The 27745-nt window shown below is 39.6% G+C and overlaps 4 protein-coding genes across 4 annotated transcripts; 3 read left to right on the top strand and 1 right to left on the bottom strand.

Annotated features, from left to right (window-relative positions):
* The first annotated feature begins 4784 nt into the window (after positions 1-4784).
* LOC119896028 (olfactory receptor 1361-like) lies at positions 4785-5916 on the top strand. Its single transcript, XM_038709498.1, has one exon. It carries the CDS (start codon positions 4785-4787, stop codon positions 5766-5768), a length of 984 nt encoding a protein of 327 aa, XP_038565426.1. The 3' UTR covers positions 5769-5916.
* A 1224-nt stretch (positions 5917-7140) lies between these two features.
* Positions 7141-8124, top strand: LOC119896154 (olfactory receptor 6C4-like). The gene has a single exon (XM_038709645.1). It carries the CDS (start codon positions 7141-7143, stop codon positions 8122-8124), a length of 984 nt encoding a protein of 327 aa, XP_038565573.1.
* A 1391-nt stretch (positions 8125-9515) lies between these two features.
* LOC119896153 (olfactory receptor 6C4-like) lies at positions 9516-10511 on the top strand. The gene has a single exon (XM_038709644.1). The coding sequence runs from the start codon at positions 9516-9518 to the stop codon at positions 10509-10511; it is 996 nt and encodes a 331-aa protein (XP_038565572.1).
* A 15555-nt stretch (positions 10512-26066) lies between these two features.
* On the bottom strand, positions 26067-27619 carry LOC119896152. The gene is made up of 3 exons (XM_038709643.1): positions 27438-27619; positions 27056-27338; positions 26067-26923 (listed from the first exon to the last, which is right to left on the bottom strand). Exons 1-3 carry the CDS (start codon positions 27617-27619, stop codon positions 26468-26470), a joined length of 921 nt encoding a protein of 306 aa, XP_038565571.1. The 3' UTR covers positions 26067-26467.
* Positions 27620-27745: the final 126 nt, after the last annotated feature.

Genomic DNA, 27745 nt, shown 5'->3' with positions numbered 1-27745 from the left:
ATTTAACAAAATGTGTTTTTGAGAAGAAAATTATCCATTTGGCCAATTGTGTTTTGTAGGTGTGAGTCTGTGTTAAGAGTTTAGAAAAAGTATCTGAAGTATGGGTAAGCGCTTGTTAGCGACTGAAAAAAACTAATAGTTTTGCAGGTAGGTCATAAATCAAAATATTGAAAATTTAAACAATTTGACCTGACGATGATGCAATATAAATGTATGTGTACCTGTATATCACATCCACCTCTGACATGTACATAATAATGATAATAATATCTTACTCCTGCATCCTTTGCACTCTGCTCACTGCACTATTTGTCAATACGTCTACGGTATATTGTTTTTTATTCATAGTGTGTATATTTGTCTTGTCTACACTGTAGCCTGTGTCTGATTTATTTTATTACTGTATTATTGTATGACTAAGCACATTGTGAGCAATGTACAATCCTGAGTCAAATTCCTCAAATGTTTACACATACCTGGCAATAAAGCTGATTCTGATTCTGATATGAAATGCCAGGGGGTTGACCGTAGTTATGGTTGGGTATCGTTAAAAATTTTACAATACAAGTACCAAAACCAGTAGCTTTAAAATTATACCAATACCAATAGAGTACTTCATTCTATACCTTGCATAAAATACCTCCCGTTGAAGCCATAGTATTTTATTGGTAGCCTATTATTATTTGTATTGTAATTAGGTAATCCTCACGGGTAGTATTATATGGGGAAAGACTACAGCATGCGATTTTTTAAATATTTGAATGAGAGAGGAGTGAAACAGTTAAGTGACCAAATAAGTTGTAGGAAACAAATTTAGGGTAATTTTTTGATATCTGTTGAAAATTATTTGCCATTTCCTTTATTGGTGAGTCGCAAACCTCCTCCAAAAATGACAGTAACAAGTATAAAACGAGTAAGAAGTTTGTTTAAACAAGTCACTATAATAATAATAATAATAATCCTTATTTGTAGAGCACTTTTCAAAAACAAGTTACAAAGTGCTAACAATAAAGACAATAATACCCAAGAGACAATAATACAAAAAACAATACAAGATAAAAGCATGAAAACATTGAAAATACTAAAATACAGATAAATATAAAATTAGTAAAATACAATAAAATAAAAGGGATAAAATAAAGTCAGATAAGATCAGGAAAGGCTCTCCTATAAAAGTATGTTTTAAGAAGGGACTTAAAAGAGTTCACTGACTCAGCTGACCTGATTTCCTCGGGCAGGCTGTTCCAGAGCCTCGGGGCCCTGACAGCAATCGCTCTGTCCCCTTTAGTTTTCAGTCGAGACTCTGGAACAGACAACAGACCTCTGCCCGAGGATCTCAAGGTGCGTGCTGGTGTGTATGGGACTAAAAGTTCAGAAATATAACAAGGCGAGAGGCCATGAAGAGCTTTAAAAGTGATCAATAGAATTTTAAAGTCAATTCTAAAACATACTGGGAGCCAGTGTAATGAAGCTAAAATAGGAGTAATGTGGTCATATTTCTTTGTTCTGGTTAAAAGCCTGGCAGCTGAGTTCTGGACAGTCTGGAGTCGATCAATAGATTTTTGGGTTAAACAGGTGAAAAGGCTGTTGCAATAATCCAGGCGTGATGAGATAAAGGCGTGTAAAATGGTCTCGGTGTCCTTAAAAGTTAACATAGATCGAATTTTAGCTATATTTCTAAGTTGATAAAAACATGATTAAACAAGCTTTGTGGTGTGCTGCTCGAAATTTAAATTACTATCAAACCAAACACCAAAGTTCTTTGCCACAGGCTTAATGTGATTTACTAGCGAACCAGCAGATGGCAGTATGATGCAATCTGCTGGGACCCAATGACAAGGATTTCTGTTTTGTCTGAGTTCAGCTGGAGGAAATTATTTGACATCCATTTTTTTACTTCACAAAGGCAGTTGTTAAGTGAACTCAGCATTCCAGGGTCTGTGGATCTGACGGGCAAGTATATTTGTGTGTCATCAGCATAAATATGAAAAGAAATGCCATGTTTATGGATAATATGTCCAAGGGGAAGCAGATACAAGGAAAACAAAATGGGTCCTAAGACCGACCCCTAAGGCACACCATATTTAACTGGACAGAACAAGGAGTTGTTTACAGACACGCAAAACTTCTTATTTGACAGGTAGGATGAAAACCATTCTAGGGCAGTACCAGAGATCCCCACCCAGTGCCTCAGTCTGTCTAACATGATGTTGTGATCAATGGTGTCAAAAGCAGCGCTAAGGTCCAGGAGTACCAGGACTGAGCACATGCCTTCATCAGCAGACATTAAAAGGTCATTGGTGACTTTAAGCAAGGCAGTCTCAGTGCTGTGGTACTTCCTAAAACCAGATTGAAACTTTTCAAATATTTTGTTATTTTCAAGCACAGTGAGCAGCTGTTTGGACACAATTCTTTCTAGAATCTTTGCAATAAAAGGCAGTTTTGAAATTGGTCTAAAATTATGTGGGAGGGAGGGATCTAAACCAGGTTTCTTTAAAAGTGGGTTCACGCAAGCCGTTTTAAAATAAGGACAAAATAAAATCAGGGACACAACCAGTAGATAGGGAGCTGTTGAAAACAGAGATCAAATGGGGCCCAACAGAATCTATTACTTTCAGTAAAAACTTTGTAGGTATTACATCAAGTGGGCTGGAGGACACTCATTTGTGTTACTGTTTTCAAAAGCTCAGAGAAGTCGATGGGATAAAACTGGTTAAAACTCTCTTGTTGCTGGTGAGGAACCTCTGAGAAAGAGGCCGCGGGGGTAATAGAGGCTCTGGTTGACACCACCTTATTGGTAAAATAAGATAAAAACAATTCACAGTCATCATTACTTCCAGCTGAGGCACAAGGAGGGATTGGGTTTACCAGCTGATCCACAGTCCCAGAAACATGGGATTGTGTTTATGTGTAGTAATGAGTTTAGAAAAATAGTGTGTTCTCGCATCCTTAACCATGTTATTGTAGTTAATTAATAAATCCTTCAGACTGAGGTAATGGACTTGGAGACTGGATTTTTTCCATCTGCGCTCTGCTTTCCTGCATTCCCTTTTGAGGCTGCGAATGCTGTCATTTATCCAGGGTTGCTTACTAGCTTTAGACGTAGGCCTAACCTTTAGAGGAGCAGTAATATTTAGTGACGACAAGCAGATATGATTGAAGTGATTGACCAGATTGTTGGTGTTGGAATCAGACAGGTGTTGGCTTTGACTCTGAAAGAATGCGCAAAACTTTGAAACACTTTGTTCATTAAAGATGCGAGAACACACGGAGCTTGGTGAGGCGGCATGCAGGGTAAAAACCAAGTCCAGTGTATGACCACGGTTATGTGTTTGCCCTTTGACATGTTGTTTGAAGTTAAAAGAAGTGGCCATATTTAAAAAGTTAGTTGCATTAACATTGTTGGGGTCATCAACATGAATATTAAAATCGCCACAAAGAACAATTCTGTCATAATTTAAAACCAGAGTAGATAAAAATTCAGGAAGTTCTGATAAAAATCCTCCAGGCGGTTTTGGGGGGCGATAAATTATAACAAATATGATAGGTTGCAGCCCTCCAACTTTAAGAGTGAGAACTTCAAAGGAGTTAAATTCATCACAGCGTACTTGATGACATTTTAAATTTTTCCTATACACGCTCACTAACCCACCACCACGACCACTGACCCTCGGTTGACTAAAACAATCATATTGAGGCGGACACAGTTCAGCTAGCTGGCTATATTCATTCATTTGCAACCAGGATTCAGTTAAAAACATAAAATCTAGATTTGCAGACAAGATAAAATCATTTAAGATAAAAGTCTTACTTGAAAGTGATCTCACATTGAAGAGAGCCATTTTAAATGAGTTTGTTCTGGGTGCTGGAGTTGGTGCAGTTGTCCTAATCCTTAAGAGATTACTATTATTTCTGTGTGGGATGTGCACATTTCGGTTTACTGGTCTATGCATGATGATGACAGGAATAGAAGTCTTTGGAACAGCGCTGGGAGCAGACGGCTTTACATGCCAGCAGGTGGAGACAGTTGTTTGTGGCAGTGAGGCAGAGATCTGTTCAGTGACCGGTGGTGTGTCCAGGTGTGCTGCATGAATGATTAGTCATTCACGTAAGTTCACTAAACTACACTAAAGACACACAAACAGAGGAAAAGAGAGGTTGCACGTCCAGTCAATCAAACCAACTACACTTGAAGCAGCTGCAGCTGTGAACGCAGTGATCGATCAGTGACGTGTGATGTGAATAGCAAATAAAAATGAACAGAGAAGTGTTAAATGATACCAGAAGCCTAAGTACAGCCTCACAGAGCTGCTGGCATGACTGTAGACATTTAGTCTTGTTATTAAGTAATTTTAAAGTTTAACTTGGTCATTGCAACCATGAAACATATAGCTATGATATTTTTATCCATTGTCTCTCTCATATTAACTATGTAATGTGGATTTAAATAGAAAACTAATCAAAAGGTTTCTCATTGAAATACAATGACAAGTTACATGATTGCAGTCAGTAAGATGGATTGAAATGGGTTTGATGGGTGATGATGAGTGGCGCACATACAAAAGACACAAGGGAATAGACGTTGACTTTATATGATAGAAATGCAGAGGAGGGCTGCTCCTCTTAGTAGCCACTCTTGTCAAGACAGTTGAAGCTGGAGAGGTCTGTCACCAAAAAGAGAGAGAGAAGAGCTCATCTCTATCTACATAAGACAACAGTGCTGATGCTGATGCACAGAAGAGGATACTTACCTACATAAATCACTGGGCTGTGGAAGGTTTACAATGGAGTTCTTCAACTCTGCTCTTGGGAAAAACATCACTTTTGTGCGTCCTGCGTATTTCATAATAAGTGGTTTATCTGGCATCCCAAATATATTGTATTACTATGTTTTTCTCTTTTTCCTTTATATTGTTTCAGTGCTGGGAAACACAATTGTGATGGCTGTAATATGCTTGGATCGTAATCTGAGAACTCCAAAATATATTGCAGTTTTTAACTTAGCATTTGTGGACCTGTTTGGTAACTCTGCTTTAGTGCCAAAAGTTGTTGACATTTTTCTGTTTAACCATCACTACATCCCGTACAATGACTGCTTGACATTCTTTTTTTTCTGCTACACCTGCCTTTCAATGCAGTCTTTTAATCTGGTTGCACTCTCCTATGACAGACTGATGGCTATCATCTTCCCACTGCACTATCACGTGAAGGTGACCCATAGGTTCATGTTTTCTTTGATTGCCTTTTTCTGGGTATTTGTTTTAATTGCTCTACTCATTGCAGTTGGTCTTCTTACAAGACTTTCCATCTGTAAATCTGTGGTTATTAACAGCTATTTCTGTGACCATGGCCAGATATACAGACTTGCGTGCAATGACCATTTTCCCAATTATGTCATTAGTTGTTTATACCCAGTTCTTATGTTTTGGACTCCACTCGTTTTTATCTTGTTAAGTTACCTATATATTGTCTGTACTTTGGCTAAAGTGGCCACAGTTCAACAAGGACTCAAGGCCTTTAAAACATGCATAGGTCATCTCTCATTAGTGGCAATTTATTTCATCCCACTGTTAATCACATTTACCTTGATGGAAAATATACATCCAAATGCCAGGATCATAAACCTGTCTCTGACCTCGATCTTCCCTCCTATGTTGAACCCGATCATTTATGTCCTGCAGACACAAGAAATCAAAGAATCTGTGAAAAGGTTGTTAAAAATCAGAAAGAAGTCCAAAATTACGATGCAAACATTAACCATAATGTAGCCATCTTTTTTGGTTTTATTTGTAGTAAATTGGCCCTTGTAAATGGTAGCATTATCCTTGCTAAAATCACACAATTAAAAATCAATGAATTACATTATATTATGACAAAATATCCATTAATCATAAATGTCTTTTAAAATAAGTCTTGAACAATCGAGTCCAAACAACAATTTAAAAAATTACACTACACAATACTAATGACAACCTCCTCTTACAGAAACTGTAGTTTCTGTTGTAGTTATGTTTTACTAGTTTTCAAGATAATCCACAAAACGGTCTCTGTCCTCTACAAAGTTTTCAAAAGCAATAAAAGAAGAAAGAAAGAAATATGAAAGAATGCATAAATATCTAAAAAATCACCGTGAATATATGCTTTACTTAATCTTGTCTTTATGTGCTGGCAGTTATTACAAAGTAAAATGTCAGATTTGTTCCTTGTGCATTTTTTGTTTTATTTTTAAAGGTGTTATTGAATAAAAAAGCAGCACTGAAATTGGTTTCTACAGAGTAACATTTTGTGGTCACATATAAAGTTCGGAGCAAAAGCAAAAACCTTACAGAGAAATATATGTTTATCTTCTTTAAATCAATAATTGATCAAACAAATTATTGTCATAAAACAATTTGTCTCCTCGCATGTTATCTTGAAGGGGTAATCTGGCCTACTTTGTTTATTTAAGTTTACTTTCTATTAATTTTCATATTTCTGGGTGAAATATCAAAACCTCGTAAAGAAGCTGAATTTCGTATTTCTGAAATCTGTGATAACCTGGTCATTGTTACAAATGTTTCGTTGTTTCTTTGTGTCACGACTGAGTGTTCTTTCTACATCTAGAAAATTATTTTGTATTTTATTATGAGTTATAATAAAATGATACAAAGAGTCTACAGCCATGCTAGCTGCTCTGTGAGGCTGTACTTAGACACGATGGTGCTTTGAGCTAAGTGTAGGATGGCCATATTTTGGTTTTCAAAAGAGAACATTGGAGGCAGGAGGCAGATGGACACCCACAGTGGGTGGAAGGCTGGGACTGAGGGGGATTCAAGTTATTGATTGCTAGCACCTTCATCTGAAACTAACACATACATACCAGCTTTGCAGGTCAAGCATTCTGCTTCACACGTATCTGCGGATGATAAAAGTTTCATATAAAGCTTACCACTAGTATAATATTAATTCCAGTTACAGCAGAGGAGGACTGCTTCTTTTAGTAGCCACTCCTGTCAAGACAGTTAAAGCTGGGCAGAGCCCGGTCACTACAAAAGAGAGAGAGAAGAGCTCATCTCTATCTACATAAGACAACAGTGCTGATGCTGATGCACAGAAGAGGATACTTACCTACATAAATCACTGGGCTGTGGAAGGTTTACAATGGAGTTCTTCAACTCTGCTCTTGGGAAAAACATCACTTTTGTGCGTCCTGCGTATTTCATAATAAGTGGTTTATCTGGCATCCCAAATATATTGTATTACTATGTTTTTCTCTTTTTTCTTTATATTGTTTCAGTGCTGGGAAACACAATTGTGATGGCTGTAATATGCTTGGATCGTAATCTGAGAACTCCAAAATATATTGCAGTTTTTAACTTAGCATTTGTGGACCTGTTTGGTAACTCTATTTTGGTGCCAAAGGTTGTTGACATTTTTCTGTTTAACCATCACTACATCCCGTACAACGACTGCTTGACATTCTTTTTTTTCTGCTACACCTGCCTTTCAATGCAGTCATTTAATCTGGTTGCACTCTCCTATGACAGACTGATGGCTATCATCTTCCCACTGCACTATCACGTGAAGGTGACCCATAGGTTCATGTTTTCTTTGATTGCCTTTTTCTGGGTATTTGTTTTAATTGCTCAACTCATTGCAGTTGGTCTTCTTACAAGACTTTCCATCTGTAAATCTGTGATTATTAACAGCTATTTCTGTGACCATGGCCAGATATACAGACTTGCGTGCAATGACCATTTTCCCAATTATGTCATTAGTTGTTTATACCCAGTTCTTATGTTTTGGGTTCCACTCGTTTTTATCTTGTTAAGTTACCTATATATTGTCTGTACTTTGGCTAAAGTGGCCACAGTTCAACAAGGACTCAAGGCCTTTAAAACATGCATAGGTCATCTCTCATTAGTGGCAATTTATTTCATCCCACTGTTAATCACATTTACCTTGATGGAAAATATACATCCAAATGCCAGGATCATAAACCTGTCTCTGACCTCGATCTTCCCTCCTATGTTGAACCCGATCATTTATGTCCTGCAGACACAAGAAATCAAAGAATCTGTGAAAAGGTTGTTAAAAATCAGAAAGAAGTCCAAAATTACGATGCAAACATTAACCATAATGTAGCCATCTTTTTGGTTTTATTTGTAGTAAATTGGCCCTTGTAAATGGTAGCATTATCCTTGCTAAAATCACACAATTAAAAATCAATGAATTACATTATATTATGACAAAATATCCATTAATCATAAATGTCTTTTAAAATAAGTCTTGAACAATCGAGTCCAAACAACAATTTAAAAAATTACACTACACAATACTAATGACAACCTCCTCTTACAGTGTATGAGCCCACTGAGGTAAAACTGTAGTTTCTGTTGTAGTTATGTTTTACTAGTTTTCAAGATAATCCACAAAACGGTCTCTGTCCTCTACAAAGTTTTCAAAAGCAATAAAAGAAGAAAGAAAGAAATATGAAAGAATGCATAAATATCTAAAAAATCACCGTGAATATATGCTTTACTTAATCTTGTCTTTATGTGCTGGCAGTTATTACAAAGTAAAATGTCAGATTTGTTCCTTGTGCATTTTTTGTTTTATTTTTTAAAGGTGTTATTGAATAAAAAAAGCAGCACTGAAATTGGTTTCTACAGAGTAACATTTTGTGGTCATATATAAAGTTCGGAGCAAAAGCAAAAACCTTACAGAGAAATATATGTTTATCTTCTTTAAATCAATAATTGATCAAACAAATTATTGTCATAAAACAATTTGTCTCCTCGCATGTTATCTTGAAGGGGTAATCTGGCCTACTTTGTTTATTTAAGTTTACTTTCTATTAATTTTCATATTTCTGGGTGAAATATCAAAACCACGTAAAGAAGCTGAATTTCGTATTTCTGAAATCTGTGATAACCTGGTCATTGTTACAAATGTTTCGTTGTTTCTTTGTGTCACGACTGAGTGTTCTTTCTACATCTAGAAAATTATTTTGTATTTTATTATGAGTTATAATAAAATGATACAAAGAGTCTACAGCCATGCTAGCTGCTCTGTGAGGCTGTACTTAGACACGATGGTGCTTTGAGCTAAGTGTAGGATGGCCATATTTTGGTTTTCAAAGAGAACATTGGAGGCAGGAGGCAGATGGACACCCACAGTGGGTGGAAGGCTGGGACTGAGGGGGATTCAAGTTATTGATTGCTAGCACCTTCATCTGAAACTAACACATACATACCAGCTTTGCAGGTCAAGCATTCTGCTTCACACGTATCTGCGGATGATAAAAGTTTCATATAAAGCTTACCACTAGTATAATATTAATTCCAGTTACAGCAGAGGAGGACTGCTTCTTTTAGTAGCCACTCCTGTCAAGACAGTTAAAGCTGGGCAGAGCCCGGTCACTACAAAGAGAGAGAGAAGAGCTCATCTCTATCTACATAAGACAACAGTGCTGATGCTGATGCACAGAAGAGGATACTTACCTACATAAATCACTGGGCTGTGGAAGGTTTACAATGGAGTTCTTCAACTCTGCTCTTGGGAAAAACATCACTTTTGTGCGTCCTGCATATTTCATAATAAGTGGTTTATCTGGCATCCCAAATATATTGTATTACTATGTTTTTCTCTTTTTTCTTTATATTGTTTCAGTGCTGGGAAACACAATTGTGATGGCTGTAATATGCTTGGATCGTAATCTGAGAACTCCAAAATATATTGCAGTTTTTAACTTAGCATTTGTGGACCTGTTTGGTAACTCTATTTTGGTGCCAAAGGTTGTTGACATTTTTCTGTTTAACCATCACTACATCCCGTACAACGACTGCTTGACATTCTTTTTTTTCTGCTACACCTGCCTTTCAATGCAGTCTTTTAATCTGGTTGCACTCTCCTATGACAGACTGATGGCTATCATCTTCCCACTGCACTATCACGTGAAGGTGACCCATAGGTTCATGTTTTCTTTGATTGCCTTTTTCTGGGTATTTGTTTTAATTGCTCAACTTATTGCAATTGGTCTTCTTACAAGACTTTCCATCTGTAAATCTGTGGTTATTAACAGCTATTTCTGTGACCATGGCCAGATATACAGACTTGCGTGCAATGACCATTTTCCCAATTATGTCATTAGTTGTTTATACCCAGTTCTTATGTTTTGGGTTCCACTCGTTTTTATCTTGTTAAGTTACCTATATATTGTCTGTACTTTGGCTAAAGTGGCCACAGTTCAACAAGGACTCAAGGCCTTTAAAACATGCATAGGTCATCTCTCATTAGTGGCAATTTATTTCATCCCACTGTTAATCACATGTACCTTGATGGAAAATATACATCCAAATGCCAGGATCATAAACCTGTCTCTGACCTCCGTGTTCCCTCCCATGTTGAACCCGATCATTTATGTTCTGCAGACACAAGAAATCAAAGAATCTCTCAGTAAGTTATTAAAAACCAGAATGCGTTCCAAAATTCCGATTATTAAAAATGACCATACTGTAAACATAATGTGAATTAATTCAATAATAACATTTTTAAAGGTAGCCTTATACAATAACTACAAACTCCTCTTGTCCTTTCTGCTTGTATGGTAAAAGCAAAATTGTAATGCATAAAATGATGTCAAATAAAAGGAAGTTAAGGAATATTTAAAAACATACAACAATGTGGTTGTCAAAGTAATCCACAACACTATCCCTGCCCTCCATCAAGTTTTCAAAATTTGTAGTAGAAGATGGAAAGAAATGAGAAAAAAATATATATGAAAAAGCTTTTATTTGCTTATGTTTTTATGTGTAGTTATTTAGAAGAAAGAATTCTGATTTGTTCTCTTTATATGTTTTTTAGATTTCTGGGGCTGTAGATTTAAAAAAATATCAACAAACTTTATAGAGTTAAAATTGTTCTTTATAGAGTTACAGAATTTTGTGATAAGATATACTGTATAGAGTTTCATACAAAAGCAAAACATTAAAAATAAATGCACGTTTGTATTGTTTCAAATCAAATCAATGATTGTGCAAACAAGATATTGATTGATTATCAAACATTTTCTGTCTCTCTATATGAAGTTCATTTAAAGAAGCAGCTTTTTGTATGTTTAAAATCAGTGCTTAAGCAAATATTTTATGAAATCACAGAGTCACAATGGATCTTCCTCTCTCCATTTAAACAATAATTTTATGTTCATTGAATTTCTTTCTGTTTATACATTAATAGTCATTGAACCTATACGATTATACCAGTTTGTTTGTTTGTTTGGGTATGCTGTAAACAGATACTTGAATTATTCTTCTCCTGTTGCATTTTGGACAAAGTAGTTGCTCCAGACAAATCTGCTTCCTCCTGTGGCTCATTTTGAATTTGTATTATTGGAACCTGTTTTACTAAAATCTAATGACAGCTGCATGTTTTCTGTCTATACTGGTTGATTTGATACTAAAAACTTAAAGCCACTGAAACTCAGTTTCAGAGTAAATGCATCAAATTTTGCTAGAACCCTCTCTCCTAAAATTTTTAAGAGAGTCCATCCATCGTCAACCGCTTATCCTGCATACAGGGTCGCAGTGGGGGCTGGAGCCAATCCCAGCTTACATTGGGCGAAAGGTGGGGTACACCCTGGCAGGTCGCCAGTCCTTCGCAGGGCCACACATAGACAAACAACCACTCACACTCACATCTGCACCAAAGATCAATTTTGGAGACACTAATTAAGCTAGCCTGCATGTCTTCGGATGGTGGGAAGAAGCCGGAGCACCTGGAGAGAACCCACAGGGATAATATGTAAACTCCACACAGAAAGGCCGGGCCACCGCGCCACCCATTTTTAAGAGAGAAGTGGGGGTAAACATCTGTTTGATGTGTGACCCTGTATCTACCTACACCATGGGGGATTTAGGAATAGGCAATGGCCGGGTCTGAAAAGACACTTTGTCCAAAAAGAACAGAAATGCCAAACACTAGGAGATAATGTTAGAATGTAACAACAAAGGTACTGAGGCAAACTGGCAAAGAGTCAAGAACAAAAACTAAATACACAAGAGGGAATAGTATGGTGAGGGACAGGTGAAACTAATCAGGGCAGGGGAAGACAATCGAGACAAGGCGGTGGGAATCACACAAGGGCAGGATATGAAATGAGAGAAGAGGTGAGTAACAAAATAAAACAGAGTAAACAAACTAAATGAATGAATAAAAAACAAACACACATAATTTAGGAGAAATGATGTAACATGTCATAATCCAGATGGATATTTCATGAGCGCCTTATTTTAAATACAATTTTGGGAAAAAACACATGCACATTCACAAACCTAAATGATGAAGGCAACACAAAGAAGAAAACCTTGCAAAGCTTATTGTAAAGTTATTGTTTTGCTGCATTTTCAAAACATAAGATGATGATGTGTCTCTGCTCTCATACACTTATTTCTAATTACTTATTTCTGGAGTGGCTGCAGGTCAGATACAGGAGACTACTGAAGCACAGGAAGTCAGGACTGCTGCAGCTCAGGAACAAGGGACCGTTGTAGCTTGGGAATGAGGGACTGCTGCAGCTCAGCAAGAACAGGTGTTGTCGTCCAGGTTGCCGAGTGGGAGCAGGTGTTGGCTGGACCACTGACTGGGACCCAGGGGCAGGTGTCGACCAGGCAGCCAACTGGGGATCAGGAGGAGGTATCGGTGGGGACCTGACAGGACTGGTGACAGTGTTGGTGGTGTCAGCGGTGTTGGTAACATTCCTCAGAGACTTTGGTCCATATTGACATGGTAGCATCATGCAATTGCTGCAGATTTGTCTGCTGCACATCGATTACGCGAATCTCCCGTTCCATCACATCCCAAAGGTGCACTATTGGATTGAGATCTGGTGACTGAGGAGGCCATTGGAGTAAAGTGAACTCAATGTCATGTTCAAGAAACAGTTTGAGGTGATTTGAGCTTTGTGACATGGTGCAGTATCCTGCTGGACGTAGCCATCAGAGGATGGGTACAATGTGGTCATAAAGGGATGGACATGGTCAGCAACAATACTCAGGTGGTCTGTCACTTTTAAACGATGCTCAATTGGTAATGAGGGTCCCAATGTGTGCCAAGAAAATATCCCCCACACTATTACACCACCACCACTATGAAGGTATTTTTATTGTAGTAAACCTAAATTTATTAGTTATGCATTTTAATAAATTTATGAGAATTGATGAAACTGAAGGCAGATCGATGTCGCGGCACTTCAGGTGTGTAGCTTCAGGCGAACAAAGGGCCTGTTTGTTTCGCTGGCCGAGTCTGGGCGTTGCCTGGCGCGGCACGCTGCTCGTGCCGAAACGTCCAGAGGGCCGAACAGGGTGGCAGAGCCAACAGCGAAGAGAAGAGAGAGCGAAGCGAGGTCGCGTGTCGCTCTTTTGTTGCCTGGGGCGTGGTTCCCCAGGGGGCGTCTCAGGTTTCCCAAGGGACTGCCTTTCTAAACTTAATGTTTAAAGAAAAGAAATCTATTTGCACGTATTATAATCAAACATTTTCCACAATGGAACCTCAATGGTTGAACGGTTGTACCGTTCTAGGCATTTGGTAACAGGAAACAATTGTCACATTAGTGGTCAGGGTATTTATGCATTTAATGGCATTTCCGACGAGGGCATGTAATACTTATTTCGCCCACTTGGGGGAGCTCAGGTTACATGAGGAAAGCTTGGATTACATTAGATGAAGGAGTGTCTTGCTGAAAATAAAAACACTGCACTAGTAACTTCTTTTCAGCACTAATATCAACAACAGATAGCAACAACAGTCAACATAACTACTCAAATAGAGGCAAACGTATTCAGGCAACTAAAGATTTAATTAACTTAATTAAATGCTTTGAGTATTTGGAGACTGCAGTCCTCTGTCATCCAAAGTTCAGTGTCTGGACCATGTCACACTTAGGTGAGACAGGGAGTATCCCTTTGATGTGGTAATAAAACAAAGAATAAGGTCAGTTGCCACGGAAACGTGTGTGGGGGGCCAGTTTTGATAGGCTGTTCAGGGAGATGCCAATGGCTGGCTCGTGTCCCTTTGTCAGTTTAACAGTCAGGCCCCGCGTTATCAGCTTCGTAATCAAAAAGGTGCCAGTTTTATGGTCGGGCTAGCACTTAGAGAAAGCAACTTCTTCTCCTCCCCTTCTTTCTCCTCCCCTTCTTCTCTGGGGAGGAGAAAGGAATTTAGGGTAGCTCCAAATTTATTCAATGTAAAATGCACAAATCCACACCGTTGTTCACTACATTATGTCTTTTTAATGCAAGCAAACAATGTTTTGAGAGAATATTTATACCCTGCAATCAAAAATCAATTTTGTAACTAAAAATAAACAGGCGTTTTTTGTGTCACAAAAAGTTTTAATTGCTATTCTGTCATACTATTTGATTGCAAGTCAAAAGTTTTCCTTGCGAGTCAGAAAGTTTTGCAGGTTAAATAGTTTTGCAAGTTAAACCGTTTTGCAAGTGAGAGAGTTTTGTGAGTTGAAAAGTAGCTGTTACCAATTGCACAGGCCCGTCTGTTTATTTGAATAAATGTGTTTACTACATGTCCACATTTGTGAACATTAAAAAATCCCCACATGGTTTAAATTGCAATAAATTATATTTATATATTTGACTCCTTTTTGTCTTTAATACTGACTGGAAGTGTTAAATTTCACATTCTGATATACTGTAAGTCTGGTTCAAACACAAATGAACATGTGCACATCCAACAAACATGTGAGCATAGTGCTGAATGAAAGGGCTTAGAGTGAAAAAAAATTTGAATGACCTGCACACTGAGTAATTATGAATCCCACTCTGCAGTATCATTTATTGCAATGTTTCAAACTCTGAGGTATTCCCAGGCAAATACACAGGTATTGTGAAGGTTATACAGAGAGGTAAAAAGAAACAGCCAGCTGATGTTATGCACCTCTTATTACAGTTTTTTTCAGTCGCTAACAAGCGTTTGTCCAATCAGTTGTCACATTTTCAAAACTCTAAACACAGTTAGCACAGCATCGGTCTTTTGTGGCCATACCATTCACACATTTCATGTCGTTTTCACACAATATGCAGTCAGTGAACACATTTCCACAATGCTTAAATTTTCTTAACAGACAAGCTATACCTCCCAACAAAATTATGGATTATTTTTGTAGTATTTACGATATGTTAACACACACCATCCCACAATTACAAAAACAATATTCCAAACCTTAGATACAGTATAAAAACCTCTGTTTCTGCAATGATATCAGTTCGAAAACAATATATCTTGGCTGATAATAAACAAACAAATAATTGACACACAGCTGATTTATGTTGGGTAAATTGGGCCAACCACAGCTGATTCCAGTCTGGCTTAGTGGCAGGGTTTTTTTGTTCTATTACATTGACACATATATAAAAGGAGGACTTTGAGGAGTGATGTGTTTGGAAACAGAAACAGAAAAAGACAAACACTGTAATGTCTGGACGAGGAAGAGTAAGAGCAAGGGGCCCAGGGAGAAGAGCAGGCCCAGTGAGAGGTGCAGGAGCAAGGAGAGATGCAGGAGCAGTGAGAGGAGCAGGACCAGGGAGAGGAGCAGGACCAGGGAGAGGAGCAGGCCCAAGGAGAGGGCAAGGTAGAGGTGTAAGAATGCGTGGTGGTGGCATTCCAAGGGCTCCAAGAACAGTAGTCAGTGATGAAATTCGTGCCACTATCATTGACCATGTAATCAACCACGGTCTTTCACTAAGAGAGGCTGGTGAAAGAGTGCAGCCCAATTTGAGGCCGTCAACGGTTGCTTCCATTATACGCATCTTTCAACAAACCAACAGGTAAGTATTGCATTTTACATGGATTGTTTCTATTCTCACTTGACATGTCAATAAGGTCATACAGTAATGCATATGTTTAATTTTTTTGTCCCTCTAAAGAATGCAACGTCTTCCACCCTCTGGGGGAAGAGGAAAGCTCCTCAATAATGATCAAGAGCTTGCCATTGTAGAAATAGTTGTTGCAAACAATGCAATAAAACTGCGTGAAATTCAGACTAGAATTGTGGAGGACCATGAGATGTTTGATAACATCGATAGCATCAGCCTCACAACCATTACGCGGACATTGTCCAAACACAGAGTGCGGATGAAGCAGCTCTACACTGTTCCCTTTGAGAGGAACAGTGAGAGAGTCAAGGAGCTACGACGACAATATGTCCAGGTATAGTGTATATTCAATTCAATGTCCAGTTCTATAAGCTTTGCACTTTGCAAGTAGGTAACCTACACAGTAATAGGTTACAGTACAGTATGGATTACAGTAATGACATGATTTACATAAACTTTCAGAGAGTTTTGGAATTGGAGGCCAACCAGGCCCCTCATGAATTGATTTACATAGATGAGTCAGGATTCAATCTATCCAAAAGGCGTCGACGTGGACGAAATGTAATTGGAAAAAGGGCCACAGTTGATGTGCCAGGACAGAGAGGGGCAAACATTACCATGTGTGCAGCAATTGCAAATGCAGGATTACTCCTTCACAGATGTCAGGTTGGACCCTATAATACTGAGCGCATCCTTGCCTTTCTCAATGATCTCCACAAGCGCCTGGTTCCAGAGCAGGATCGGGAGGGTGAAAACATGAGGACCTTTGTAATTACCTGGGACAATGTGGCTTTCCATCATGCGCAAGCAATAACAACATGGTTTGAAGTTCACCCAAGACTGGTAAGTCTCTTCCTTCCACCCTATTCACCTTTCCTCAACCCTATAGAGGAGTTCTTTTCAGCATGGAGGTGGAAGGTTTATGACCATCAGCCACATGACCAGATGTCCCTCCTTGAAGCCATGGATGCTGGCTGCAGGGACATCACAGTTCAGGATTGTCAAGGGTGGATCCGACATACCAAGCAGTTTTATCCCAGGTGCATTGGATAATATCAGATGTGATGTTGACGAAAACATGTGGCCTAACCCTGAAGATCGCAGAGATACAGCAATGTTGTGCTTTTTTTTTTTTTAGTTTCCCCAATTTTTATCTGGACTTTTTGCTGTTGTTTTTTTGTTCAGAATGGTCTTGTTTGTTTCACGGATATTTTGTTCACTGTAAGAAATACTGTAAAACTTTTCCTGTTCTATCATACCGTGTTTCTACTGTACCTCCTGTAGTAAACAGTAAAGGAGAAAAAAAAAACGGATTTGCTTTTTACTGGAATGCTTTTGAATATGAACATTACTGTGGACATACAGTTACCAACCAAGAAATTTAGTGTAAAAACGGTGGATTGCATGTTTTGCATGCAAATACCTGTAAAACTGAAACATAAAAGTCTATGTAGTTTTTGTAATGTCAACAATAGCCAGTATTTTGAAACCTGGTGTACTTTGATTGACTGCATGTACTTTGTGAAGTGAAAACAAGTGTCATTCTTTGACAGAATAATTTCATTTTGAGTCAGATTTCCAGTGTTTTGGTAAAAATAGTGTGTGCAGAGAAAAATGTGTTATTTTGAAATGAAGAGTTAGTATATATTTAACAAAATGTGTTTTTGAGAAGAAAATTATCCATTTGGCCAATTGTGTTTTGTAGGTGTGAGTCTGTGTTAAGAGTTTAGAAAAAGTATCTGAAGTATGGGTAAGCGCTTGTTAGCGACGGAAAAAAACTGTAAATGAAGCTTCACTACACAGAAGCTGTACTGAACTGTAGCAAGGTAAGCTACTGCAACGTGGCAAAAGTAGCTTAGTTACATCTGAGCTACTTTTAATTTTTTAACATTTTATAGTTAGGTCATATATATATATATATATATATATATATATATATATATATATATATAGATATACACACACACACACACACACAGCATAGGCTGTGTTTATAGTTTATATTGAACCAACTTCATTACACATAGCAATAGAAGAAAGACTAAAAACCTGCTCCAAACATTGTGTGAGTGCGAGAGAGCTAAATCAGACACACAGATACTCTTCTACTTAGTGCCACATCATTGCAGCTAATGTATTTCCTAATGCAACAAAAGGAGAACCATTGTTGTTTGTATAAAGTAACTTAATATCACATTATTACAGTTTTTCTCAATTGTTTACACACAAATTCTGGTACTTGAGACACAATGACCACAACATGTAACTCATTCACCAACCCCCTGAACCAATTCTGCTAAACTACAAGCACAATTCCTGCTTTACACTCAAATTGCAGTTCTAAAACACACTTTTTTCAAAACACTACACACAATTCTCTGCTTTTGGCACAAGTTTCATGCAGAAAATATCTTGTTTTCACAAGGAACACACTGCCATTCAAATATGCATACTGACTCATCACAAGGGCAAACACCCGTCACACAGTTTTCCAATTAGCAATCAGAGCTTTAGCATAAAAGGGCAACAGGTGAGCTCTTCAATGGAGCAATGGATGCCAACATTGGAAACAGAGGCAGAGCCAGACGAGGACGAGGACGAGGACCGTAATCTCTGATGAGATCCGAGCCACTTTGGTTGCTCATGTGGTCAACCATGGTCTAACAATGAGGGAGGCTGGGCAAAGAGTACAGCCAAATCTGAGCAGGTACACTGTAGCATCCATCATCCGGGCTTTCCGAAATGAGAATAGGTAAGAAATCTAGCAAATTGCAGTACTGCATATCAATACAGTACTCAATGAGTACAGTAGTACAGTATTGCCTGTGGACTGTTCTGTAGGACTGTAAAAATACTGTAAAGTATGTTTCAAGTATTTAGGAAATGTATACCTACTTTGTATTTACAGTATTTTACTATTTGTTTGGCAGAGCTGAAAGATTACCAACACAAGGTGGTCGGGAATGTCTTCTGTCTCCTGAACAGGAAACTGAAATCATAAACATGGTCCTAGAAAACAACGCCATAACATTACAGCAAATACAAAGAAAAATAATAGAAAACAATGACATATTTCAAAATATTGATAGGGTAAGCTTATCAACACTGGACCGTGTCTTGCACAGAAATCATCTCAGGATGAAGCAGGTCTATAGGGTGCCATTTGAACGCAATTCAGAAAGGGTCAAAGAATTGCGATATAACTATGTGCAAGTGAGTCCCACAATTGATGCATACACAACACTGTATACAGTAAATTATACATATTTCAATATTGTAATCATAATGATTGTGCTTCACAATAGTGACCACTCCATGTCTATTTCTGATATTGTCATGTGTGTTTCAGAGAGTCCTTGAGCTAGAGGTGGCTGCAGTGGAGCACCAGTTCATCTTCATTGATGAGGTTGGGTTCAACCTCACAAAAAGACGAAAGAGGGGAAGGAATGTCATCGGCCAGCGTGCCATTGTTGAAGTCCCTGGCCAGCACAGAGGGAACCTCCATAATGTGTGCAGCGATTACCCACCACGGCGTCATCATCACCATGCTACCCTTGGCCCCTACAACACCGCCCATCTGATCACATTCCTGGACACCCTAGACAACACGCTCATTCCACCAGATCAGGTAGATTGCCCAGAGCAGCTCGGGTACGTTGTCATTTGGGACAACGTAAGTTTCCACAGGGCTGTTCTGGTTCGTAACTGGTTCACTGCCCACCCACGCTTTTTAGTTGTTTATCTCCCTCCATATTCTCCATTCCTCAATCCTATTGAGGAATTTTTTTTCTGCCTGGAGATGGAAAGTGTGTGACCGAAATCCACAAACGCGTATACCTCTTCTCCAAGCTATGGAGGATGCATGTGGAGATATAGCAGCTGATGCTTTTCATGGCTGGAATCGCCATGCTAGGCGATATTTCCCCTGCTGCTTGGCCAGGGAAAACATTGCTTGTGATGTGGATGAGGTGCTGTGGCCAGACCACAACAGAAGAGAGGATGCAGCATAGTTTGTTTAGTTTTTTGTTTGTGTTTTTTTTTACTGTAACTGTGTACAGTAAATTCTTCTCTTGTGTATGTGCAACTTTGTGTTGGTTGGGAATGGGATATACACTGTGTACATTGTTTTTGTGGGACAAATAAAATGTATTTGTTACCGTGTATTTGTGTGTTCTGAGTATAAAAACAATATTCTCAAATATTTTACAACACACTTATGTATGTACTGTTGTAAGTGTAACACTGAACAAAAAAGCCCTAAGTCATTATGATGAATGGAGAAGAAGTATTTTTCCATTCATCATAGTGTTTTACATTGCGCACATTAGTGTTCAACTGGTTCTTATGAATGTCTATTCATATGATGGTTTGTGTGTCATTTGAGAAGAAATAACATGAGAATGTAAAGTTTAATTTTGCAGTAGAATTGAGGGGTTTTGCCCAGTGTGTTTTTTTTTTTTTTTTTTGATTTGTGTGTAGAGTTCTGAGAATATGAGGCATTCTTTCAGAAAATGTGTGTAAACAATTGAAACAAATTACTTTTTATTATTCATATGTGACTTTGTGCTCTGGCAACATGGGCAATCATGGAAACAGGTTTCTGCCACTACATATCAAAGTTTCATCCTCACTAGAGGAAGAGGAGTCCAGCCTGAGCCTTCTCACAAGAGGTGTTACAATAACTATCACCATAGAAAACTCAGTGATTGATTTGATTCAGAAAATAGCGACACTACCACCAAGCTACTGAGAAATGTAGTTAAACTAGTAACAGCGCTACTTGTAGTGACGCTACTACCCAACACTGCATATAACCATTCACAGGATAACACTGTAGCCCAAAGGTTATATTGTGTTTAATAAAAAAAAATGCTCGTCTGATAGTACAACTGTTGTTGTTATAGAATCGTATTCATCTTATACAAAAATCTTCAGCCAAAACAAAATAGCCTACATTAAACGACAGAATAATAGAACATGGCACAACTAGATACACATGGGGTGTCTTGCTTGATCGTCGTTGCTCCATACCCGGTGCCACCTCTGTGTTCAGGCTCTCATGTTTCTTGTTTTCTCACATTTTCCCTGTGCTTAGTCTCCGTTATTTCTAACCCTGTCTCTCCGTCTGTTTCCCTCCCAGGTTCACTCACCCTCGTCCTCCGTTCAGTCGGCTGGGCTCGTCCTCCGGACCTTTCCTCTTCGGGCTTCCCCCACGGCGTCCTCCCAGTTCTCCCTTGCATTCTCCCTTCCTCGGGCCCAGTGTTCCCCGGCTCCCTGGTTCCTGTCCCGTCAGTTTCCCTGTGCCAGTGTTTCCCCGGCATCCTCCTCTCCCTCCACTCCAGTCCCTCAACCCCCCTTTTCCCTAAATAAACCTGCGTTTGGGTCCTCTCTGTCCCCACACCACACCACCCTCGTAACAGGGGGATTACGTAACAAGCAACAAAGGCATTAAAGAAAATAGTTAAGTCTTTAGACATTGTAACGGTTTAAAATTCTATAGACCATATAATGCTCAATATAAGGTTGGATTTCTATTTTGAAATTATGTATTTGTGGTTTGTTTTTAGACCATTTGTATTTGTCAATGTAATATTTTTCATATAAGGTAAAGAGGTTCAAATATATAGGCTTTTCTTTTACAATGACTATCAATCTTTTGATAAAAGAATATAATGTTATTTTTCATAAATATCTGAAGTCATAGTCTTAAAGAAATATTCGAAGTCTAACCAAAATAATTTGGTTCATGAACAGACACACAATAAGTAACGTCAGATCCTATTTACTCTGGAAGAAGAGGGTAGTTTGTCTGAAGGGTGGCCGCAGTATTTAAACCCTACACGGGTTAGGGGAGTTTGATTTGGCTGAGGGTGACTCCAACCAGAGTTCACTCCGTGACGGAGTGGAAGTGGCGAGGGTCTACTTTCAAAAAGGCCCATGAGTGTGTGAGTGTTTAGTGACAGAAGAGGAACTTGCTGTAGAGACCTTAACTTCATCGGTGTTGTGCCGAGTTGTCCGCACCTTGTGGGACATTCGGATCATTTATCACCATTGATGAACCACACAAAGAATATTATATAGTTTTTAAATAGTAGGCTACTTGAAATAGACCCGCGAGGAACCGCGACTTGCATGCAGCAGACGGCCGTGTGGCATGCACACAAAACTCTGCACAAGACCGGTGAATGACAGGCGTGCAGAGAGAAAATGGTCAACAATAAAAATAACTTTAGCTGAAAATGTACAGTGTAAGTTCAAGTGAGTAATGAATAGATACTGCAGCTCTGCTCTTCTCAAGATTAAAGCAAAACTTCTTCTCAAGATTAAAGCTCGGATGGGGCTGCCTCTCCTCTGCACATCGGCCTCTCCAACCGCTATGCAGCCCTGTCTGACGACACTCCGGTCCAACCAGCGGATGCACCTGCGGCTTCGAGTCTCCCTGATACGGATCTCTTTCGGTGGACAGTGCCTGTCGACACTGTTGCATCTCCTTCACCAGCTACATCTCCCGCGCTGGGCTGCCGGGCCTGATCGGCGGCCGTCATCCCGGTCAAAAACCTCCGCTTCCCGACGTAGGATCCTGAAGGAGGCTGTGCTCAGACGCTCCGGAGGCCGTCTCTACCCTGCACTGTCGGGTAGCCTTTCTCTCAGGTATGTTACTGCTACTCCAACACAACACTCGGCAGCTCACACACTCCATCCTCAGTCCACACGCAGTGTTGAAGCAGATTCTGCTCAGTCCTGCTCTGGAACCCGACCGGCATCTCCTCTTCCTCTTTTCTCCCCAACCACACTAATAATTGGTGACTCCATAACCAGAAACCTCCGTTTCTTTAACACTACCACTCACTGATTTCCCGGTTCCACCACGGCTGACATTTAAAAAAAACTCCAGGACCTGATGCTGTCGCTCCCGTCCTCCATCACAAGAGTGATAGTCCATGTCGGAACAAATGACACAGCTCTTCAGCAGTCTGAGCTGACAAAATCAGATTTTAACCGTCTTTTTAACTTTTTAAATCAGTGTGGAAAGTCCGTTTTATCTCTGGTCCCATTCCCACAGTTGGTCGCGGTGCTGGCCGCTTCAGTAGACTCATTGGCCTCCACGACTGGCTCCAGTCCGCCTGCAGGGCTCATCGTGTGTGTTATGTCGATAATTTTAATAGTTTCTGGCAAAGAATGTCTCTTTTTAAGACAGACGGACTTCACCCAAACAAACGGGGCTCAGAAATGTTAGCTGCTCACATACAGCATGTGGTGCGGTCCACACATGACTTACGTGAATGACTAATCATTCATTCAGCACACCTGGACACACCACCGCTCACTGAACAGATCTCTGCCTCACTGCCACTAACAACTGTCTCCACCTGCTGGCATGTAAAGCCGTCTGCTGGTAGTATATATATATATATATATAGGTAGAGCTCAGAAAGACTAATTTTGGAAATGGAACAAGGAAGACGGGTTCGTGGAGGGAGACAAAGAAGACAAAGAGCTGTTACTTCAGATGAAATAAGGGCTACACTTATAGACCATGTCGTGAACCATGGTCTCTCATTGAGAGAGGCAGGGTTGAGGGTGCAACCCAATCTGCAAAGATCCACAGTGGCATCTGTAATGCGAATTTTCCATCATACAAATAGGTGGGAGTGACATCCTTACAGTAAATGAAAACATTACAGGAATTTATTTTGTATTGCAATTATAGAATATTTACACAGATATATTACAGTAAGTTTGACTGTAAAATATATTTTTACAACAGGACCCAAAGGCTGCCCCCAACAGGAGGAAGAGGAAAAATATTTTCAGATGCGCAGGAAAATGCTATTGTTGACATGGTTGTTGTCAACAATGCAATAAAACTGTGGGAGATTCAAGATAGAGTGCTGGCTGATAATGATATATTTGAAAATGTTAATTCTGTCAGTACAACAACTATTGCTTGAGTCCTACAGAAACACCAAGTTACAATGAAACAGTTATACACTGTACCGTTCGAGAGAAACAGTGAACGGGTAAAAGAGCAAAGATACCAATATGTCCAGGTAAGATGTCTGAGGTTACATGCACAGCTATAAAAAATATTTAAAGTAAAAAAAACACTAGCATTACTACAGTAAAACTGTGCACTTACTGTTTTTCAGAGAGTAATGGAGGTGGAAGAACTGGAAACACCACATTCATTTGTATTTATCGATGAAGCTGGATTTAACCTTGCCAAAACACGGTGCAGAGGAAGGAATGTTATAGGTCAAAGGGCCACTGTGGAGGTTCCAGGCCAAAGGGGGGGAAATATCACCATGTGTGCTGCAATGGCCAATGATGTTTTGCTTCTCAACACACCACTCATTAGCTCATACAACACAGAAAGGCTTATAGCTTTCCTAGAACAGCTCTATGCTCAGCTAGTGCCAGCAGAACAGGGGGAGCCAGTAAGAAACCCCCAAGTTTTTGTCATAGTTTGCGATAACGTTGCTTTTCACCACTCTGCAGCTGTCACAGATTGGTTTGCAGCATATCGCAAATTTATGGTTTTGTACCTGCCTGCATATTCACCCTTCCCCAACCCAATAGAGGAGTTTTTCTCTGCCTGGAGGTGGAAAGTGTTTGATCACCATCCACATGACCAAATATCTCTTTTGGAAGCCATGTGTGCCGGATGTGAGGACACGAGTCCAGAGGACTGCCAGGGATGGATAAGGCACTCCAGAAGGTTCTTCCCCAGGTGCATGGCAAGAGAGAACATTAGATGTGATGTTGATGAAAACCTGTGGCCTGATGCTAGAGAGAGGCAGGATTAGCCCTCAATTATTTGTTCGAATTACAGTATGTACTTTTAGTTTCTACCTTTTTTTTTCTCATTACTGTAATTCCGTAAATTACTACAGACTATTGAAGCAAACTGCTAATTTTCATTTTCCTTAAGGAATAGTTCATATTCATTCATTCAAATCATGTGAAAGAATGTCACTCTTTTCTTTGAAGAAAATATTAATTTGTATGAAGTCACTGAAATTGTTCACACTGTAAAGATGAAAGTTTGTATTTTCTGTATTGGTGTTTGATGCTAGTGTTTTTACTCTCAGTGTGTTCTGAGTGACAGTGTGTGTTATCTCAGTGAGGGTTGTGCATAGTGTTTGGCTGCACTGAGCCTGTTTTGAGCCATGTGTTAAGAGTTGTGTTGCTTGGAATGAGTTTTGCAGGTGATGTGAACTGTTTAGCTCAGGTGACTGCTGGTAGTGCAGACTGTAGTTAGAGTTTTGCACATTTAGCTCCAGTTGTGCTCACTGTCGTTTAGCAATCGAAAAAAACTGCAATGACCCGCCTGAACTGCTTAGGCAGAAAACTTGGCCAATTCACCTCCAACGGCCTCAGGGGGATAATATATGGTGATGTAACAGGAGTAGGAGGTGGTGGTTGTCGTGGTGGTGGAGGAGGTTGTTGTGGTTGTGTAGGAGGTTGTTTCTGTTGTGGAGGAGGTTGTTGTGGTTGTGTAGGAGGATGTCTTGGTTGTGGAGGAGGTTGTCTCTGTTGTGCCCAAGTGCACCACTGACCTTCTTCCCACACTGCTCACAACATTCCTCTGCATGGAAGTTAGATAAATGCTCTTAGAATTGTTCAGCATTAGTGTTCTCGCTACAAAGACTGCACTTAATCTGACAGCTGGAACTGCTGTTTGCCACGGGGCCTGCCTGCTGCGTCCCTGCACTGGAACTGCTGTGTGCCACGGGGCCTATCTGCTGCAGATACTTTTTCTAAACTCTTAACACAGACTCACACCTACAAAACACAATTGGCCAAATGGATAATTTTCTTCTCAAAAACACATTTTGTTAAATATATACTAACTCTTCATTTCAAAATATAACACATTTTTCTCTGCACACACTATTTTTACCAAAACACTGGAAATCTGACTCAAAATGAAATTGAGTCAATGAAACAAAGAATGACACTTGTTTTCACTTCACAAAGTACATGCAGTCAATCAAAGTACACCAGGTTTCAAAATACTGGCTAAATGTTGACATTACAAAAACTACATAGACTATGTTAGACCATTATGTTTCAGTTTTACAGGTATTTGCATGCAAAACATGCAATCCACCGTTTTTACACTAAATTTCTTGGTTGGTAACTGTATGTCCACAGTAATGTTCACATTCAAAAGCATTCCAGTAAAAAGCAAATCCGTTTTTTTTTTTCCTTTACTGTTTACTACAGGAGGTACAGTAGAAACACGGTATGATAGAACAGAAAAAGTTTTACAGTATTTCTTACAGTGAACAAAATATCCGTGAAACACACAAGACCATTCTGAACAAAAAAACAACAGCAAAAAGTCCAGATAAAAATTGGGGAAACTAAAAAAAAAAAAAAGCACAACATTGCTGTATCTAATCTCTGCGATCTTCAGGGTTAGGCCACATGTTTTCGTCAACATCACATCTGATATTATCCAAGGCGATGCACCTGGGATAAAACCGCTTGGTATGTCGGATCCACCCTTGACAATCCTGAACTGTGATGTCCCTGCAGCCAGCATCCATGGCTTCAAGGAGGGACATCTGGTCATGTGGCTGATGGTCATAAACCTACCACCTCCATGCTGAAAAGAACTCCTCTATAGGGTTGAGGAAAGGTGAATAGGGTGGAAGGAAGAGACTTACCAGTCTTGGGTGAACTTCAAACCATGTTGTTATTGCTTGCGCATGATGGAAAGCCACATTGTCCCAGGTAATTACAAAGGTCCTCATGTTTTCACCCTCCCGATCCTGCTCTGGAACCTGGCGCTGGTGGAGATCATTGAGAAAGGCAAGGATGCGCTCAGTATTATAGGGTCCAACCTGACATCTGTGAAGGAGTAATCCTGCATTTGCAATTGCTGCACACATGGTAATGTTTGCCCCTCTCTGTCCTGGCACATCAACTGTGGCCCTTTTTCCAATTACATTTCGTCCACGTCGACGCCTTTTGGCCAGATTGAATCCTGCCTCATCTATGTAAATGAATTCATGAGGGGCCTGGTTGGCCTCCAATTCCAAAACTCTCTGAAACAAAGTTTATGTAAATCATGTCATTACTGTAATCCATACTGTACTGTAACCTATTACTGTGTAGGTTACCTACTTGCAAAGTGCAAAGCTTATAGAACTGGACATTGAATTGAATATACACTATACCTGGACATATTGTCGTCGTAGCTCCTTGACTCTCTCACTGTTCCTCTCAAAGGGAACAGTGTAGAGCTGCTTCATCCGCACTCTGTGTTTGGACAATGTCCGCGTAATGGTTGTGAGGCTGATGCTATCGATGTTATCAAACATCTCATGGTCCTCCACAATTCTAGTCTGAATTTCACGCAGTTTTATTGCATTGTTTGCAACAACTATTTCTACAATGGCAAGCTCTTGATCATTATTGAGGAGCTTTCCTCTTCCCCCAGAGGGTGGAAGACGTTGCATTCTTTAGAGGGACAAAAAAATTAAACATATGCATTACTGTATGACCTTATTGACATGTCAAGTGAGAATAGAAACAATCCATGTAAAATGCAATACTTACCTGTTGGTTTGTTGAAAGATGCGTATAATGGAAGCAACTGTTGACCGCCTCAAATTGGGCTGCACTCTTTCACCAGCCTCTCTTAGTGAAAGACCGTGGTTGATTACATGGTCAATGATAGTGGCACGAATTTCATCACTGACTACTGTTCTTGGAGCCCTTGGAATGCCACCACCACGCATTCTTACACCTCTACCTTGCCCTCTCCTTGGGCCTGCTCCTCTCCCTGGTCCTGCTCCTCTCCCTGGTCCTGCTCCTCTCACTGCTCCTGCATCTCTCCTTGCTCCTGTACCTCTCACTGGGCCTGC

Source organism: Micropterus salmoides, unplaced genomic scaffold (genome assembly GCF_014851395.1).
Source record: "Micropterus salmoides isolate LMB-PRFRI ecotype aquatic unplaced genomic scaffold, ASM1485139v1 Ms_hic_scaffold_9, whole genome shotgun sequence".
NCBI classification, from domain to species: domain Eukaryota; kingdom Metazoa; phylum Chordata; class Actinopteri; order Centrarchiformes; family Centrarchidae; genus Micropterus; species Micropterus salmoides.
Note: the sequence above shows the minus strand (reverse complement) of the source record. Positions and strands in the feature narration are given on the sequence as shown.

Coding starts and splice junctions, on each gene's coding strand:
- LOC119896028 (XM_038709498.1), top strand. CDS start 4,785: ATGGAGTTCTTCAACTCTGCTCTTGGGAAAAACATCACTTTTGTGCGT.
- LOC119896154 (XM_038709645.1), top strand. CDS start 7,141: ATGGAGTTCTTCAACTCTGCTCTTGGGAAAAACATCACTTTTGTGCGT.
- LOC119896153 (XM_038709644.1), top strand. CDS start 9,516: ATGGAGTTCTTCAACTCTGCTCTTGGGAAAAACATCACTTTTGTGCGT.
- LOC119896152 (XM_038709643.1), bottom strand. CDS start 27,619: ATGCGTGGTGGTGGCATTCCAAGGGCTCCAAGAACAGTAGTCAGTGAT. Junction 27,339..27,437: donor ATCTTTCAACAAACCAACAG/GTAAGTATTGCA, acceptor GTCCCTCTAAAG/AATGCAACGTCTTCCACCCT. Junction 26,924..27,055: donor TACGACGACAATATGTCCAG/GTATAGTGTATA, acceptor ACTTTGTTTCAG/AGAGTTTTGGAATTGGAGGC.